This window comes from Zonotrichia albicollis, chromosome 6 (assembly GCF_047830755.1).
Source record: "Zonotrichia albicollis isolate bZonAlb1 chromosome 6, bZonAlb1.hap1, whole genome shotgun sequence".
In the NCBI taxonomy this organism is placed as follows: domain Eukaryota; kingdom Metazoa; phylum Chordata; class Aves; order Passeriformes; family Passerellidae; genus Zonotrichia; species Zonotrichia albicollis.
In genome coordinates this window covers 9,515,763-9,535,510 of record NC_133824.1, presented here as the reverse complement: position 1 = coordinate 9,535,510, position 19,748 = coordinate 9,515,763, and the positions used below count along the sequence as shown (strand labels likewise).

The window sequence follows — 19,748 nt, the reverse complement described above, 5'->3', positions numbered from 1 at the left end:
GGTACATGGTTGAGTGGTGAATGTGTCATTGCTGGGTTAATGGTTAGAACTGATGATCTTACAGGCCTTTTACAACCTCAATGATTCTATTATTCTAAGCAGATTATAAATTTATTTTATTAAAAACCGAATAAATCTCTGCAATCTCCTCCAGTGTCACCATCCTTCTATTGCTAGATAAAATCTTCATACAGAAAACCACAGTCTTGTCAGCTCTGCAACTCTCATTAAACACACAGAAAGGGCATGGCAGACTAATATTTGCATTGCCACTTTGAGTGGATGGGCAGGCTTTAGTCCCAGAAAAGAGGTGATGGAAAGCCATGTGAAGAATTAGCTCCCATCTATTACAACAGCTGACAGGTTATAAAGTAGCATCTCTACTGACATGGCCAACCAACACCTTCACTGGAGCTTAAAGATCTTCAATGAAAAAAACAAGTCCACTATAAATAAAGGTGCTGATCTAAAGACCTTCTGTTGCCTTTATCCAGCTTCCATTGCCTCCGTGTCTAATTAGCCTGTAAATTCTTTTGGTCAGGGGTAGCTTTCACTGTTCTGGGTTCAACTTTGAGATTTCCTATCTGGCCATGGAGAGAAATCAAGAGACATAACCTGATTTACAATCTTCTCTATTACCTTTTTGTGCAGTAGGCAAGAGCTCTCGCAGTTACCATTTCTCTCTCAGCAGCTATAAAGGGAATGAAAGAGAGGAGACTGGAGCGTGTCTCAGTGACATTCTTCTGACATGTTTTCCTGCTTTAATGTTAATCAGAAAGTCAAAAGCCCACAAGAGCCTAGGTGCCCATGGAGCTTGGGCAGCCAAGAAACACAAGTTTCTGTAGCTACATTCACGTAAAGAAGCAACAACACCAACGCCACTGCTCCTCTTTGGCTCTCCAGCTTGAGTAATGCCTTTTGCACTTGAGACAATTGGCAGTCTTCAGCATGAACCGGAGCAGTTTCATGTACAGTGTGTACCACAGCATCCTGAGCATTGTGCTTCTGCATCTTACTGGAGTGGATAGAATTCACAAGCAAAACTGGAAAACACATTTGAGCGATGGGAAAACAGAGAATTGGTGATATTTTATTTGTGATTATTTCTTTACGTGGATATTTGTTTACGTGGATATTTGTATTATAATTATAGAGCCATGACAAACAATGCCAGATATGTGTTGCATGTTCTGAAGAATATAGACAATGATCCAGAGGGAATCACCTGAAAGGCCTTCTGTCGTAAACCCAACGCTGTATCAAAAGAAGATCAGATGAGTTAATCCCGGTTTGTCTACATGTGCTTTCACATGCGTTTCTGGGAGGATACAGAACTGATGCATGCGCTGTAGGAGGAAGTTCCCACGACTCGCTGGCTGACAGTAACCACTTAATTAATGTAAACATAAAATTTTAGTTAAAAGAAATAAATGAAATCTCGGTGGCACAGCCTAGAACTAACCACCCTTCCACAAAATGGGTCATTAATTTGCCATCCCAGGCACCCCGCGTTGGTTGCAGCGCAAACTGCGCGCAGAAGCGCCATTCTCCCCATGGAGCCCATCTGAAAGGCATCTCCTGAGACAGGTGGAGAGCCCCGAACCGCCGGTGCCCCTCGCCAGCGCCGGGGCGCTGCAGCCCCTCAGGACACCCGGCCCGGCCCCGGCGCGGCGGCACCTACCGCTGCCCTCCGCGCAGCGCCGCCGAGAGCCGGGCATTCCTGCGCCGTGCGGGGAAAAGGATTAATTTCAACACTTAATGCCTTCCCCCCGGGCCGGCGGCGGGGGAGGGCACACGCGCGTTGCCATGGGTGCCGGAGGAGCACCCAGAAAGTTGCGGGAGAGGGGCGGGGAGAAGGGGCCGAGCCGCCCGCCGGGGCTGAGTGCCCGCCCGGCGCCGCGCTCAGAGCCCGCTGGCAGCTGCTGTCACCGCGGCGGCTGAGTCGCCCACCTGCCGCCTACGGCTGGCGGCGGGGGAGGGAGGGAGGAAAGGGATAAACTTCAAACTTGGCCGGGCGGGCAGGGAGCCGCATGGATGTGTCCGTGCCTCGGCGCTGAGTCGCAGCCCGCGGCGCGCTGTGGGGCGGCCGCTGCCCGAGGAGCGCGGGGCGCCGCCGCACCGCTTCCTCCGCCGCCGGCCATGGGGCGCGGGGCTCGGTCCGGCCCCTGAGCGCGGCGCCTCCCCCCCGCTCCGGGCTGCTGCCGCTGCCGCCTCCCCGCCCGCCGCCACCTGCCTCTGCCTCCGCTGCGCCGCTGCCGACCTGAGGCCCTGGGCATCGGCTTATCTTCGCGCTGCAGCCCGACCGAAATGGAGCCGTCCGCGGGAAGCCGCCGGGAGTGAGCCCCGCTTCCCCACCGACCCACTGGCCGCCCCCTCGGCGCCCGCGCTCGCTCCGATGGAGCTGGAGGAGACGCCGCTCGCCCCTCCGAAGACCATGCTGCTTATGCTGAGGAAAGTTCGCAGGAGGCGGGAGATGCTGCTGCAGCAGCTGGGCTTCATCTGCGCCATCCTCTTCTTCGCCTGGTGCATGTCCAGCCTGCTCTCCAGAGCGGGTGAGTGGCGGCGGCGGCGGCGGGACCGGCGCACCCCGGCAGGGCCGGGCGGGTGGCCCGGGGGCTGCAGCCGCCCCGGGGCTGCCGGGGCTAGGCGGGGTCAGGCGGCGGTGGCTGTTCCCGCTTGGGGGCTCCCAGTGGAAATGCCCCGGCGAGCGGGCAGGCGGGGGAGCAGCGCGGGTTCCTCCGGAGAAAGCCCCGCGCCGGGAGGATGCGCGGCCGCTGCCCGGGTGAGGGGGAAGCTGCGGCGCTGGCCGCTGCTCGTCCGGGGCTCCCCGGTGCCGCGCCCCTCGGCTCGGGCACGGCCCGGGCATCACGGGGCAGCGCTGTGCCTGCGAGCGGCCCTGCAGGAGTTTCCCCCCTGCCGCTGCATCAGAGTGGAGTTCTCTCCAGCCGCCTGTGGTTCCTTCTGCAACTTCGGGCTGCCTTTGGTTTTGTCTTCAGGTTGTAAACCTCCATCATCAGCTATAGCTGCTTCTTTTCTCAATCTCACACACACCCCCAACACCTATTCCCCCGTTACGGTGTAGATTTGACAGAAAATTCTGCATTTTAGGCTGGGCATGGTGCTAATCTTAGGTTTTATAGAGGGAGTATTGTAACAGAGTCTTTTGCATCATTTGTGCATGTGCTGTATTAGTAAACTGATGCATTTATGATTAACCGTATCATTCCCATTTGCTCCTCTGCCTGCTGGCACGGTTTGGGCTGTAAGTATGCAGCTTCAGGCCCTCATCCTCAATATGCTTTGCATCCCTCAAATACAAAGTGTAAGGTTGCCGGGACAGCACTTGGGTCTCTAGGTAGGGCTGCCAAAGTCCTCGAAGATTTAAGAATAAAATGGACTAAGCCCATCACTGAGCATCTACATTTAATATAAGAAACTCACGTTTCAGCACAGTTAGGATGGGTCATCTGCTGAAATTAAAGCTGAAGTTCAAGTGTATGCTTTAGGGAAGAAAAATCTGCTGGAACTTGTCATAGTTTGTAATGCTCTTGTGCTCAAATTATTGCCTGGCTTGTTTGAGCTGTATCTAGGATGGCAACAAGCCATCCATATAAGAATTCGGTGTCTTAGACCATATTAGCATATTGCTCATCTTAAAACTTTCAACTTGGAAACAAGTAATGGGGGTATGAATATGTTTGCATAGCTTGAGGGATGTTTTTTGTTGCAGTTGTTGTTTTCCACAACTTTTTTAGGTTTTCATGAAAAATGTCATGACTAATGAAAGTTTTTAATCTCCTGGGTTATCAACTAAATCCCTCATAACCTAATTTTTGATAGTATGCTGTATCAGGTAGGGTTTTTTTTTCATCTGGCTAATTTACAGTACATATTATCCATAAACACTGACCATCTGTTGTCTATGTTTCTTATAATTGTGGCTCAGAATATTTAATTCTGGAAAAACTAACTTCCAAACTAGATTTCATTTTTTCAGGAGTCACTAAGAAAACACAGGCATTACATGATGACAGTATAAACTAAAATTGGCCAAGGAAGAATTTTTGTTATTACAATATGTTCATTTGAAATGGATAAGATTGAGGCGGAAGTGGTTTAATTAAGGGGTTCTATTCTTTCTTTGGTTATTATAATTGCATATGGCACATGATCTCCTAAGTGCTCCTGTACTCACTCTAACAGGTTCTGTTGAGAATGCTTCTGGAACATGCATTATGGTAAAAGCTCCATTGATTCCTAAAAAAGTTTTTATTTTTTAAAAGTCTTATGAGAATTCACTGTGATTTCCATTCTCTTTGACGAATTAGGAATGGTTTGATATTATTAAGCATAGCCAAGACTGAAAAGTTCAGAATAAACTAAAATGTAACTGGAACATATCCATATGCATTTTTATTTTTTCATGAAAGCAGTAATGTAATATGTGCAAGTACAGATGACTAAATGGAAGTGTGATTTTTTGCTCATGTCAGCATAGCTGGGCTGGTTTCATCTATAGGAGCTGCAAGTGTTGACTTTCACAGGTACAGGCTTCAGCATTTGCTTGCTGCAGAATATTTTCCTGCTGTGGGTCACAGCCAAGTGTTCTGGTAGCTCTGATAGCCAGAACATGCCAACAGCTCTGATATGGCACCCAGCTGCACCCTTTGGAGCTAGGAGCACGTGTCAGTTGGCATGTGCTCCAGTCACACCTTGGATGTGCCCCATTTGCATTCTGATGGTCTGTCCATGCTCCTTGTTTGTGGGAGTCCTGCTGGGATGGTGCAGGAAAAAATGGATGCTAGTGGGCATAATGTCTTTTTATTTAATATAGGCCAAGAATCAGCTGTTGCAGACAGAAGCATTATATCAGGAATATGGAGGAATAGAAGGTTGATGGCATCACCTAACGGGACGCATGAAGAGAAGAACTGTACAGAGCCAGGTAAGATGGGAAGACATTGCAGTGTCCTATAAGCTCTGGAGATGTATTGGGTAGTTTTGTCATGACCAAGCTGTGGTGATGTGTAAACATCAGTGTTAAACTTAAAAAACCCCAACAAATCAGGACTGTTCTATGTAGAAATGGGGTTTATTGTGTTACATAATGACATGATTTTATGTATCGAATGCAAAAGGTAATGTTCAGATAAAGGCATGTTTAGGGTCATTGTGAGACTAGTGTGCCCACAATTCAATTTCTGCAGCTTTGTTCCTTTGGTGATTATTCATTTCTGTCCAGCTGATGTATGTATTTTGCACAAGTCATTAGAGTGTGCTCCTCTTGAAACTATGGGTAGCCAAATATGCAGTGTTTTAGATGACATCTGAGCTCAGTGATTTATGTTTATTTCTGCTACACTGTTAATCGTGGTTTGCTAGTTTAGTGATAAACTGTGTATTCAGAGTAGGAATTTATGTTGTGTGGAGGGAGTTGATGAGGTAAGTAATATGGAAACCCTGGAATCCATTTTACTTCAGGATGTCTGTCTTGGCCAAGCAAAGAGAATTGATTGAGGGCAGGAATGGATGATGCATTTTAGTATCAGTGTTAGTCCACAATGCTTTCATCTTCCCATCTGTCTTTCCAGTGTGTATTTCCTTTCTCTCTCTCCTTGCCTCTCTGTGGTTTATGGTGTGTGGGAGATGAGACATTTTGCCAATGGCACTAGCCAAGTTAATTTAAAGTTCAGATTTTTTTTTTTTTTAATGTGACTCTAATAAACTCTGTGGTGGCAATGGAGTGTGCTCCTTCTCGCCAGCATGAGTTCTGGGATGCTGTCAGCCCCAGGCACTAGGAGAGTTTGGAGCAGTGTTCCTGCCCTCTCTCACATGTTTGTTGTGATAATGAGGTGCCAGTTCTATAGACTGAGGGTCACTAGTGAGCTTATACACTCCTGAGAGAGGAATGGAAGAGGACAGCTCAAAGTGTGTGGGTCCCAAAGTTTTAACTGTATCCTCTTGATGTCCAAGGGCTTCCCCATTCTCTTGTTAAGAACTTTGTGGGTCAGTTTGCCGTGTTCTGCATCTGCAAAGTTATGATGATCTTGATTTGTCTGGCAAAGTTGTTAACAAACAAGAAATAATACAAAAAGGACCTTTGTATCACACATAGTGATTCTTGATGAATAGTCAAAAATACTATTCTTTCCCACTCCTCTTTCATTTTCCTCCGTATGTGTGGATTCATCAATGTGATCATGTCTGAGCACATACTTGTCAGCCCACTTGGAGTCAAGGCAATGGAGGCCACAAAATTATAGAAGCTAGATCAGAAAGATACCTGTGAAAGTTCTGGTGGAGACTTCCATATAGCATGAATGAGAACTTTTTCACAATTATATGATAAAACGACTGAGGCAAAAACCTGCTTGCATGTGAGTTGGAGTTCCAGAAGCAATACTGACTTCTGCACATGTTTAAAACAAATAGTTGAGCTTCCTCCATTCTTGTAAAGCCATAAGATTAGTTAAGAACAATAGGAATAGACAAATACAGCAGGCTGATTTTGATGTGCTTTCTGAAATTCAGGTCTCTGAGGTGTACTTTTTTCTGTAACCACAAGAGATGGACACAGGGGAGGCCCAAATATGCCTCAGGATGCTGAAGTTTAAGAAAAATATCACAAGACTTGCATTAAATTAATAATTTCTAGTCACAGTAATGGTAGTAGCCTTTCTTTTAAAAAGTGTTTCTTCAGTTAGAACACAGATTTACAGATCAAATCTGTCACAGGATTGCAGTTGTAGCATTTTTAATCACTTCCTGTTATTCTGCAGTTATGTACTGCTTATCATTGTGTATCTTCTGCAGCTGAAGGGGGAATTAAGATGCTGTAGGAGTGACTAGATGTAAGCTGCAAATAAAGGGAACATCTGAAAATAGCTGAAGTTGGTGTTTGTGGTCAGGAGTGGGTCCGTGAGAACCCATTATTGTCATTGCTCAGTAACAACTACTGTAGACTTGGGGTAGTGTTCTTTTTTGGCTTTGTTTTTTGTTGTTATGTTTTTTAGTGTATGGGATGTTGACTTGCTATTTTTCTATTTTTTTTTTCATTCTTGTCTGGTAGCCAGGGATTGAGATTTGTCATGTAATGAGAAGGGAGCAATGATGGAACACCTATCAGAAAGGAGCCAGTAATAGAGCTCATCTCTGTGGGAATGTAGCTTGTGTAATCACATGGATACAGAGAGAGAAGTCCCAGGAAAGGTCAAGAGACTTGGTGGAGATTGCATAGAAGATGGGTGAGAGTGTGGATTTTCAGTTGGAATATAAATACCCGGTTTCCTGTGGGCTCCTTTATGAGATGTACTTACTCTCACCTATGTCGTTTCTGTGTCTGCTCTGAGCATGAGGGGCTGTACAAGTGCATGTCTGTGTCTATGGTATATAGCAGTTTTCTTTTGTTGTGTGGATGTTTTTATGTGTGTGTTTAGGATACAAGAATTTCATAGTACCTTGAGAAATGCAGGTTCTTGCTGAGAGCCTGTTAATCCCTCGTGTTATTGCTGTACTCCCTTTTCATTAGCTTCCCACACAAGTCTTCAGCTTTACCCTCCTTTTTCCAAAGGCTTTCAATGGAGTTAATACATTTACCACTTCACTTGATTTTCTTGCTTAATGTATAAGTGGAAGAAAACCCCCTCAATTGTTAGAAAAGGCAGCTGTAGAAGTTTATAACACCATGAGATCCCTGCACTTCACAACACTGGCAAGAAAGGCCTCACCCTTTGTAATATATTTTGGAATAAAAACTCTAAGATTCTACAAGTAATGGTAGAAGCTTGTGAGAGCTGCTATCTTCTAGAAGCTCACATAGTCTACACTGTTTTAGGTTAGTCTCATTGCTGAAGTAGATAATTTTGTATTGTGTTCTTCTGCAAAGATTGATAATGTTGCTGGGGAATTGTATCAGAAGAGGAAAAATGCTAAAGTCTCAATGATGCTGTTTTAAAAAAGAACCAGAGGAGTCTGAAGGAGGACAAGGAAATGCATGTATGTGCGTGTATGTGACTGGAGAGGAAAAGTTGGGGTTTTAAATCAGAGGAATGATAATCATGAACATCTTAAGAGGTGTTTCACGTTTTTTCTGATAGTAGTATTTTGCAGTCATGAAGAGTTATAGATTTTCTCTGTCCCATAGCAGCAAAGGAACTGTAGGTCAGCTGCAGGAAGGAGGTGGAGCCTCCTTGGGAGCACCAAGCCAACCTTGGTTCTAGTCTGGACGGAAACCAAATCCTCACCACAGTTAACGTGTTCTGTAGCATTTTTCTATTAAAGATCATGCCTGGCTTTAAACTTCCCCATTGTTGAAAGCTTCTCTGCTTTGGTAAGATACTGGTCTTTATATTGTCCTGGAGGCTGGAGGGCTTATAGATTGTATGTAGAAGGCTCTGGACTTCGGAAATTTCATGAGAGCCTGGGATTTTTGATATATAAATTGTAAATTTATTTGGTATTGAGTAACTCTCTGGATGGCTTCCTCTTGGAAGGAAACCAAGCTACCTTTACCTCATGGCTCTGGGTAGATTTCTGTGGGAGGAGGAGTTGACCTGACCCTCACTTGAAGCAGAGGGATCAGAAAAGAGGAGTAGTTGTTTCCAGCATCTTAACAGACCTCATTAGTTTGCAGCCGATTTTTTTGCCGTATCCAAGCTCTCGCTTCCATCTGCCATCAGCTTGCTAGCTTGCAGTGCCATCTGCCCAGAAAGTCTGATTTGTAGCTTCTCTGCTCCAATGGCTTGCCTCTTGTTTCAGAATGTTCCCATGACTCCGTGTCCTCCAGAACGCCAAGTAACGTTTCCAGGGCACATACAGGGTGGGGTGACTGGGTGTCATGATGTTTCTTACCACGTGCCTCCACTGGGGCATGTCAGGCTGCTAAAAAACTGATCCAGACTCTTTGCTCTTGTGAATATTTTCAAGTAATCCCTGTATATGGGTAGATTTTTTTTTCCCTGTGATTTAGAAATGGGAATATATTTCCATTGTCTTCTTACACTAGTTAGGGAGTGGCCTTGAAACAGAAAGGCAGTAGGGTTTTCTTGCCTGTGGTTTGTCAGCCATGTTTGTGAGCTACGGTGATTTTAAGTAGTTGGCAGTTTGGTTCAAATGTGCTCCTTCTATTGCTGTTAGTGGGTAAAGATGAATTGTGAACTGGGGGAAAGACATGGATAGCATTTCTTCCTGAGCCATGCTGCATTTTAGTTTAGCATTAAAATGCACGTTGTAGCAATGCTTTGTGTATCTGCAGTGAGAGAGAAAGAATTAGTTCTCTACAGTAAAGTGTGTTTCCCAGTAGCATGTGTGTGAGTTCTGAGTCAGGATCAAAGTCATTAAGTCTGTGTATATTTTACACAGTTAGTTATAACCTTGGGGACTCATGTAAGATGTCATGCACTGTAGAGAAACTATAGAAGTCTTAGACAGTTTTGTTAGTGTACCATAGAGAGAACAAGGGCCTGTTATTTTTTTCTACAAAAATCAATGATGACTGGAGAAGACAGGACTGATTCTTCTAAGCAATTTTCCAAAGGGGCAGAAAACATTATTTCTTGTACACTTGTGGTAAAGACACTATAGGAACTATTGATTTCCATAAGTTGTATTTAACAAACACAGAGCTTATAAGTGCATAATTCTTAGCATGCTGGATTGATGTATTCTTTTTTTCCTTAATCTGTAAAATCATAGAGTAATAAAGGCTGGTGGAATATATAATTTTGTGCTGATGTAAAGTTTCTTTAAATGATGTGATAATATGTATTTCTTTTAAACAATGAGCTCATGATCTTCCCTAGATCAAACTTCCATTTTGTAGCAGGGATGAATGCCTCAGACCACCACTTTTAAGGATGTGGTATTAATAATCTCATTGTAAACCTTATTTTCATGAAAAGCCTGAATTGGTAAGCTCAGCATGACCTGCATGTGCTCTTACCATGCATTCATACAATGTCCAGCACAGAAAGACCGTGGTCTCATTGAGATTGAGACATGGTCTCATGTCTCTCATTGAGAGACAATTATTGTGTTCTGTTATTTGCAAATATTTCCCACGTGCATATTAGTCAGACTTCCTCTCTGCCTTGATGCATAGAATACGTGCAACTATTGTAGTATGATAGATTTATTGATAGTGCATGCATATGGATTTAAAATATTTTGTTACTCCAGTGTGTTATGCCCTCAAAGACCAGGAAATTATCAGCCATAAACATTCTATTTTCATGTTGGTCTAAAAGGAAATGAAAATGAAGAAAGGTTTAAGAAACAATTTCTTAGTTGCTTCATACATACAGTACTCAGAGAACATATATGTGCAGTGTCCTGTGAATGTGTATTTATTTATGTAAATAAATAAATTAGTTGAAAGACTTACTAATTAGCTGGCACGTAGCTTATTTCTGTAGCTACTTGTCATATGCTGGTGGGGTTTTATTTGTTTTGGGTCTGCTTTGGGTTATTCCCCCTCACCCAGCAATTCCAGACTCCCTCTTGTCCCTGTAGATGCTGAGTGCTAAACTTTATCGATTGTGATCTCATTTGTATGGCTTCTGATTCTGGGGAAAATAGATAGTGTGACAATTTAAAACCACTTTTAGTGGGGTAGGTGATGGCAAATGACAAACATGTTATCACAAGTTTTTCTTCTGTGACAGCCAAGTCTCCTAAATCAGAATTCACACCTAGGTTGAGATTGAACTTCTGACATCTTTGCGTGGCCTTTGGGTATTTGAGTATTAAATGGTTATGCAGGTAGGTGTAGTTGAAGTTAGTTGGGAAAAGTGGTGGGGGTTTTCTTTGTGTTTGGTTTTTCTGGTTTATTTGTTTATTGTTTTGTTTGTTTCTGGTTGGTTTTGTTTTTTGTTTTTTTTTTTTTTTTTTTTTTTTTTTTGTGAACCGGTGTACGAAATGTGCTTTGACTAAACATAAATTTTGAAAAATAATCATCCTTCTCTCTGAGCTGTTCATTTTCTAGCAGTGTATTAAAATTGGCATCCAAAATACGAGAAAGAAATGAGACAAACGTTTCTCTGTGCTTTGACTCAACCTGCCGGCAGCATCCCCTGGAGAGCTGAGAACCGAAAACGAACTCCAGGGTAATTTATCCACTTTGCCAGGTTTAGGTGTCAAGTTTGCTAGAAGCAGTTTAACACACAGTAAATTAAGGTCTGACTAAAATGCCATGTTGAGATGTAGTAAACAAAGGTAAATAAAACATATTAAATAGTATTTTCTTATGTTACTGTATATTCTTAAAGCTAGTAAAAATACTACTTAATATAATCTTTATTTGATATGACTCAGATTAATTTGCAGTTGGCTTGGGTCCAGTTGAAGCACACTGTGGATAAGGACTTTTACAAGCTAAGTTTTTGCTTTGGAACCAAGAAGCAGGCCTGAAACAAAAATCCAAATTTTTAAAATACAGCCACTTCAGAACTAAATGTAATGTCTGTGAATGCAGGTTCATACTTGGAGCATCCAGGCTGAATGCTCTGGAGTGCTAGACTAAGATCTCAAGTTCCCTGTATTGGCCCAGCTCTAATATTAGATATCTGGTTTGCCTATATTTCAAACCATATTACCTAGGCATTCCTCAGATATTAATGTAGTAATAGTGCAACATTTATTTTTCTGTAACTGCAGACAACTCAGGCAGAGAGCAGCTGTGTAAATTATTGGCCTGAGGTCAAAGAGGAAATACATGACAGAAACAAATACAGATACTTCAGTTTTGATTTAGGCTCCTGGAAAAATGATGTTTGGACCTCCTGAAGTTCCATCCAACCTGAGATGTTCTGTCATGTGCAAATCAAATAAATTATATTTCACTCAGGACATACTTGAAATCCTGAATTAGGGATTTCAAAATCAAAGTTAATAAGACTTGGACATGCAGCTCTCCATGGTATTGCTAACTGACTCACCTTTCCTGGGGGATAATGTGTGTGTATTTGGCTATGTTCTCTGGTGTGACTGGGGAGTTGGACCATTTTATAGATATCTGTAGGGGGATAGAATATAAGAAAATAAAGATAGTGTAAAAAGTAATCTTACCACTGAGGAGTTGCAGCTGGGCCAAATTTCAAAGATTAGGAGCAGGCCTGACTTTAACAGGCCACAGATGCAAGCAATGAGAAGAGTGATGTGAAAGCGTGGGGTGAGTGGGTGAGAAGGGAACTGGAGTCAGTGGCTGCTTGGTGAAGCAGAAAGGGTCAGTGTTTTGAGGAGCTGCCCAGCAGAAACACCAAGAAGGTTTGGAACTTTTGTGATAGGAGACAATGGTATGGAACCCCTGCAATAAGGTGACAACAGACATTTGCTCCACTTCCTACTTAGCAAATGGTGCTGTTGGTATAAAAGCTGTGTTTAAGTGTACCTATCCTTGTCCATGGCAGTTTTGGTTTCTGTGTCACCTTGTATAGCAGCTGGCACTGACAGCGCTGCTGTCCTGCCTCGTGTGGTGTGCAGCTGCTCCCAGAGCTGACTCTGCTGTTGTAGGATGTGGGTTGAGAAGGCCTTGTAAATCAGCCTGTGAGCATTAATCCACACTGCAGGGGCTGCCTATCACAGTTTGTATGGGATTCTGGGTTGCCTGACAGATGCTAAAACGCTGGATTCATTTCTGCATCTCTGTCCACTCGGTGTTTCACCAGTCTCACTTGGACCACCAGTGTCCAAGGAGGATTCAGACAAAACTCTACAAGTGCAGAATTGAGCTGCAGGGAAGCAGAGTGTGAAAAGCACCTGGAGAGAGGAGATTGTCACCAGAAGCTGCAAGAGGGATAGAGAAACCTGGAGGTTGTAACTCTTTGGTAGAAAGACTGAGATTATCCTGTCAGGCATCCTGGAGTTTGAGGATAGATGAAAGAGACGTGAATGAAGGGAGACTGAATTTGGATGGTGAACCACGGGAGAATCTTGCGAATTGCAAGGCAAAGAGGTAGGCCCTGGGAAGTAGTAAGCAGAGAAAGTGATAAAATAGAGTGAAAAATCAAAGTGTAGAGAGAGGTTTGGTTTTGGTTGGGCAAGAAATTACAGTAAATTAGTTTTAAACTTTGTTCTGCTAATATTTCTGATAAGAACCTTTACAGTTGTTTTTTTGTGCAATTACAAAATTTTATTATCTGTATTTAGTTCTGTATTCATTATGCCAATGACATTTTAGAGAATAGATGTGGTTACCCACCCAGCAGGGTGAAAATACCGTATGAACCTGCTGACAATTCAGCTGGCATCCAGGAGGCAAGAATTTCAGGTAGAGTGGTGGTTTTCTTTATTCTTTGCAGTTGACAGACATTGAAGACCTGCTAGTAGAAATTGTACTAAGCTTAGAAACTGAGTCAGATGAACTCCTGCTGGAGTTCTACTGGAAGTTGAAGTAGAGCAGAGCAAGCACTTCAGATGGAATGCAGGTTTCCATGTGTGTGTTGTCAGCCAATTGTTTCTTTCTGTTTCAACATGAGATTAATAGTTTAATGTTAATAACAGGTGCTACATTAACAGTGCTGAGGGTGACACTATCTACCCATATTGAGGAACAGTGGTAAATGTGCCTTCCTGCAAGCAAGAAGAGGATAATTTAGACTTTGGCTGTTCAGTTTCCATACATGCTTGTTGGAAAATTCTCAGAGATTGCCTAAACCTGATGAATTACTTTTCCCCTGCATATGATGCATTCAGTTGTTTAGTGGGTTGAGGGCAATGTGATTTGAATCTATTGCTATTCAAAGGTATTTAAACCTTTTAATAGCAAGCTGTAAGATATTCACAGATGGTGGGAAACATTTAAGCTTCTGGAATGGTATTTTTGAATGAAATTTATGTTTAGAAGTTTAAATTGACTGAAATGTGGAGAATAGATTTATTACCCACTCCCCCCATTTACTGTGAATCAGCTTGTGCTTTGAGTTTTGTGAGCTCCTAGAACAAACCTGACTCTCTGAGTCTCTCCAGTTGCTTGGAGCCTCAGGGAGAATGTCTGTGCTCCCTTAACTCTCCCATCAGTATAAGCACAATAGTTTACAGCAGCTGAGACTCTGCCCTACAGATTTAGATGATGAGATGATATTTCTGGTTTAGTTCTTTCGTAAGAACTTTGTCCTTTTACTTTTCATGCCCTTGTAAAGGTGCATTCTTTACTTGATTATGTAATGTGCTTTTAAACCCCTCCACAGGGTCTTTGGATGCTGTTGCCTAAAATTGTAAGGCTTTTTCTTACCTTCTGTAGCCTATTGCCAGCCTTACTCTTCTCTGTTGCTGCTATCCTTTGTCTGCTTCCTTTACCTGCACTGATACTCTGAGATGTTTCCAGTGTCCATTTACCTGGTTTTTTTTTGGTTATTTTTATGCAGATGCTTTCAAAGCAGAAGGTGAAAGAAACTTACCTGGAATATAATCAATCTCTCCTTTCTTGAATCTCACTTGGGGAGCCATGAGTACTGTGGTACTCTGAGAAATTGGCCTGCCAGGACTGGCTAGACAGAGAAGAAGTCAAAGCTAGCATATTAATTAGTCCTGTTTCAGTGATGTTTTGCTAGTTGAGGGTGGGAGGTCCCTGTAGAGCTACAGTGTTGTCTGTCCTTGTTATGAGACGTAGTGGTAGGCCCCAGGAGTGCCTAATGAAAATGAACAAGGAAAAGAAGACTGAAAAAAGGCAAAGTGACTTAGCCAAAGTCTGAGGAGAAGGTCAGTAGCTAAGCTCCATTTCTCCCCCACATAATCATAAATTGTAGCCATGTTAAGTTCATTGAGCTTGGAGCTCCATGCCACCATCAGCACTCCTTCCTGGTCAGCTCATGATTTGACTCTTTTATTGTGCTTATTAAAATGAAAGATGCAACTTTTCACAGAAAGTAAAGCATTAGAACTTCACAGCTAGATGAAACTGGTAGCTCAGTGCTGCACTACAGAGCGCTTCATGTCTTCCACATAGAGGGAGAAGAGGTCTTGGAATGCATAGGTCTTCCTAGCTGCTCCATAGAAGAGGGTGAGGGCCTTCCTGGCTGACCATCTTTGGGCCAGCTGCTCTCCACAGAGAATGGAGATAACAAGTTGTGGCTCAGGGGGTTGCAGGTCTATGCCCTGGTGGTGTTTCTACCACTGGGGAATGCTTTTTGGGACCACTGTGTGAGAGAGACTGTGTAAAATGCCAACACTCTGTTGTCCTATCAGGAGTAAAATGAGGACCTCTTGCTGCTTGCAGACTGAAAGAGGAAAGAAAAAGGTCAGCAGTATTTTCTTGTGTGTGAACAGACCTGTGCTTGTGCCCGACTCAAAGCTCTTTGAAAATTATTTTTTTGTATTTCATGGAGGGTAAAGGGAGGGTTTTTAGGTGAATTGACTTTTGAATGCAGAATATGTACTGCAGATTTGAAGGTAGTCAGTTAATCAATTGTGTTTTTCAATACTGTGTGTTTACTATAGTTATTTGGTTGTACAGGATTGTTTAGTAATAGCACGTGGTGAAGGAGTTCTTACTTGGAAAGACTATCTGGGATCATCTCCAGAACTGCTTTAATCTGTGGATATTTAGGGCAACTAAGTTTAGTAAGTACTACTTAGGTAATTAAAGGTTGGAGCTGGGCTGCTTTCTCTGCAAGACAGCAGACTGGTAATGGGAAATTAGTCAACTTGGTTCACTGTTACCTTCTGAACAGCACTGAGCCTGGTCACCCAACTCAGTTTATTTTTCTATTGTCTTAGAGGGGTTTGAAAGTCAAAATAGCACTATATTTCATGTGGTCTAGGAGGTAGCAAAAGCTCAAATTGCTTGGGTTGAAAGGAGTACTTACAGCTGGGAGCAGTCACAATACACATTTTGCTCTCTGGAGTCTAATTTGCTTTAAAGAAAAAAATGCAGATTGGCTAAAGAATGATTAAGTCTCTGCTAAATAACTACTTGTGAAATTCTTTTTACTCAGTGTTTCACCAGTTGCTCCTTGGATGCATGTGCAAATTGGTTTTATACCTGTAAGAAAGATGTTACTTTGAAAAAGGTTTGTTGACCATATCATACAAGCTTTTCTGTGTCTTAAAAAGTACTACAGAAGTTTCTATATAAGCTCAGTGGTTTTTGAAATTGTTCAGATTTGGTGGAGTACATGAAATAATTTGCAGATCCTTTTGGTTTTGTTGGAGGCTTTCAAAATTCGATGTTTTCTCCTTCATTCTACCTGTTGCTGGATTGAATACTGCACAAATGCTACAAGCATTACTATTATTCTTGGATGGAATTACAGGTGGGATAGGAATAATAATGTATGTACTCTATGCTTCTTACACATAAAATTGTAATCTTCACAACTAAAATTCTTCCATTCAGCAACCAATTCCAAATATTTTGGTCATGCTCCATTGCTGGTTCCAGGCTGCACTGTGAATTGAGCACTGCAGTACAGCTCTGAGGAACCTCTGAGGATGCTTCCTGCCAAGGGCTCACTCAGCTCTGTGGGTAATTCCATCCTCCAAAGGGTTTCCAGCTGTGAGAGGCTGCACATCTGATAACTTGGGAAGAGATGAGAACCTCCTGTATCCAAAGTGTAGCAGGGAAATGGCTGTGTTGGACAATACTGGCAGTATGCCTGTCTGTGCTAAGCCTTGTGACATCTCACTGGGGTCAGACTCTAATAGGGTGAATGTCCTGATTCTGGAGTGCCTACAGACATCACCCCTAACTGAGATCTTGAGCATTGTGGTAAGAAATTAAGAAACCAGATGATGATCTGTTTTGTGTAGAAGACTAAGTTCAGCCACTAAGGACTAAGTGGAGAGAGGTTTTTTGTTTGTTTTATTTAGAGTATTTTTGTGACAAAATCTTGCATCTCATTTTGTAAGTAATAGATATTTTGTAAATTTCTTGTTATAATGGCAGTATAATTTTATTATAGTAGCTGTAGAATCAGTAGTTCTGTGCATTGGCATGAAATGTACAGAGCTGCACAAGAACCTTATACACAGGTCTTTACTGCAAGAGATGGAGATCCTGTGTTTCAGAGTGATACGGGGACCAGAAAATCCTCAATTCTAGCTGTGCCTGCAGCAGTGAATTTCTGTGGAACTTTACCTTATATTCCTTCACTCCAGAAAAAATCCTTTTTTTTTTTTTTTTTATTCCCCAGGGACCGAAAATATAATTCAACACTAGCAGGGAACCTTGACCTCTATTCCTTCTACAAATATTACCTATTTAGATTGGGCTCTGAACATGGAAAGCATCTACAAAGGAGTAAGCCTTGTTCTCCATAGAGAGTGAAGATGATATTGGATTTCCCAATGGTAGATTTGCCACTACTTAGGTGCCACAATATGAATTCTGATTTAGAGTAAATGTGAATATGATGTAGCATGTTAATGAGGCACCTGTTTCTTGCCCTCTGATTATTCAGTTCATTGCTCTGATTATTTCTTTTTTCCCTCTGCAAAAATACCTTTCCTTCTTTTCTGTCTGTAAAACAGATGTTTTATATGGGAAAAGCAAATAGATTACTTGTTGTAAAGTAATGTAATCACATTGGGAGTAAAAATTCAGGAGTAAAAAAATTCAAAGTTACAGTCATTATGTTTCCAAAGACTGCATTTATATTCTGCTAGTAAATGTACTTCAATATTAAGGAAACGATAGTAATCTTTCTCTTCTTTATGCAAATGGTGTAGCATAGCCTTTGGTGTCTTGCTATTTTAGTTGCACAGTGACTTTATATGCTTAATCTTGAAGAGGCATTTGGATCGTATTATTTAACAGCCATGGGTAAAAGCCTCTTGCAATTATGAGATTAACAAGAGTTACACTATGTTTTGATTCTTTCTGAAGACTGATATGTGAATACATGATTGCTTTGACTAGATACATGTTTAACTCCATTTTCTCTCTCTTTTGTTTTTTCCCCCCTATTTTTCCTTTAAGAGAAAAATTCTGTAATCTGAAAGATTTTCAAAGCATGTAAAATGCTTAAATGCCATAGGTGTTCCTTCAGATGCTGCTGTGAGTGCCAGACACTTTACAGCTGCAAAGTAACAAAATCCAAGAACAGAAATTTGGAATTTGGCTTTCTTGGCTGTTGAGCTGTATGATGTATGCTTTACAAGAGGATAATTTGTTTTTCTTTAAAACAAACTTGGGAAAGCAGTATACTTTTTCTCCCTTTTGGAAAAGCCTTCACTTTCCAATAAATGAAGTTACAAACACATAATTAAAGCTGAGAGAAGTATCCTAGTGTTGTAAGGTATTAATTGCTGGTAAGTTTATGCTAACTGTAAAATAACTCTGGCTTTTTAGAACATCATGCATCACTGTATTTATTAGTTCTCAACTATAATATTAAACTTGATAATGTTGAATAATTTTACGGGGAAAAATATCTGCTTATTCAGAGGTTTGAAAAAAGCACCAGGTTGGCTTTCATAAATCAGCACAAGCTCCTATTTCTTGATGTTGTGTAACAGCTGTTGATGTGATGCTGCAATTTAAACTTCAGAAAAAGCTGATTAGTGTAAACCTCCCACATAGCGTTGAGGACAGGCTAGAGGCAGAGCTGAAGTGAAATGACCCATGCAAACATGGTCACACTTCGGTATTCTGGGAATAGTTCAAGTTTGCAGAGTTAATCTGAATGTATGTCTGGGTTTAGATGTTTGTGTTTATTTACTTTAGGTGTTTGGTTATCTTTTTGTTCAGTTTATATTTTCTTGATCTACTTTTTGAAACCAAAAGTGTGGAGTGTTGGGATTGAGGTACTGACAGACACACAGCAGTAGCTGGAGGGATTTCTGCTTCAGGACAAAGCTGTCTGGAGCTGGAAGTTTGTTACAACACTCCACACTACAGTGCATTCATTTTGGTTTTAAGGGCAGGTTTTTAAGTAAGGTGGATCTAATTCAGGATTTCACTTGGCTCACTTGAGCCAATATTCAGATTTAGTACAGCAATTATGCAGAACTTTAACACTGAACATGTAATTGACCTGAAGTTGTTGATCTTGTTGTGAACGGAGTCCTTTCCAATGCATTGAGTATCCATTGGGATCATTCATGTTTCAGACAAAACAGGGCCTTAGACTTAGGCAGAAATCAAAGGTTTTGGGTTTGTTAGGGTTTTTCTTCTTTAGAGGAATATTTTGGTGTTGTGCTGTACCTAAGCCATTTTTCACATCAGTGGGACCCCTACAAACACAGCAAATTCAGCACTGCCTTATCCAGTGTAAAAGTTAGGATCTTGCTATTACTGCCTGTGAATATTTCCTGCATGCAGTTTCTCTGATTTACACGAGGGATGATACACTCTTCAGAAGCACTGCTACTCAAAATAGGGAATGGAGATTTTATATGTCTTTTGTCTATTATATTTACGTGGTCTGTAAATCTAGTGTGGGAGCTGACCATCTAATGACCTTTAAAAATGCAGCCTTTGGAGAGATGAAGAGGGATTTATTAGTTGGCAGATTTGTGCTAGCAGGCTTCAGGTTATTTACGGAAGTCTGGAATTTTGTGCTCTTGGATTTAAAGAATACTGTGTAATTCAGATCAAAGGCAAAGTATTAAAGTCTTAATTCCACTGGGAGAAATATCCTTGATTTTGGCATTCTCAAACATTATTCTCGATTCATGTTACTAATGTACCTTACAAAGAGAAAAAAGTTAAAGTTTACTCGTAATTTTCTGTGAAATCATTTTTCTTTCACAATAGGGCTACGTAGCAGGTTTTGGAGGTTATTTGTAATTTCACATCTGATATTAAGTCAGAC

The 19,748-nt window shown here is 41.9% G+C and overlaps 1 protein-coding gene across 2 annotated transcripts in view; it reads left to right on the top strand.

Moving 5' to 3' along the window:
* The first annotated feature begins 1,832 nt into the window (after positions 1-1,832).
* The window catches only part of SLC24A4 (solute carrier family 24 member 4), an 82,568-nt gene continuing 64,652 nt past the window's right edge, over positions 1,833-19,748 (top strand). Inside the window, exons 1-2 of one of the 2 annotated variants that reach the window (XM_074542454.1) lie at positions 1,833-2,552; positions 4,835-4,945. In XM_074542454.1, coding sequence (XP_074398555.1) covers positions 2,396-2,552; positions 4,835-4,945 — 268 coding nt within the window. In that variant the 5' untranslated portion in view covers positions 1,833-2,395. The remainder of the gene's footprint in view (positions 2,553-4,834; positions 4,946-19,748) is intronic. The other variant, XM_005483168.3, reaches the window with a different exon arrangement.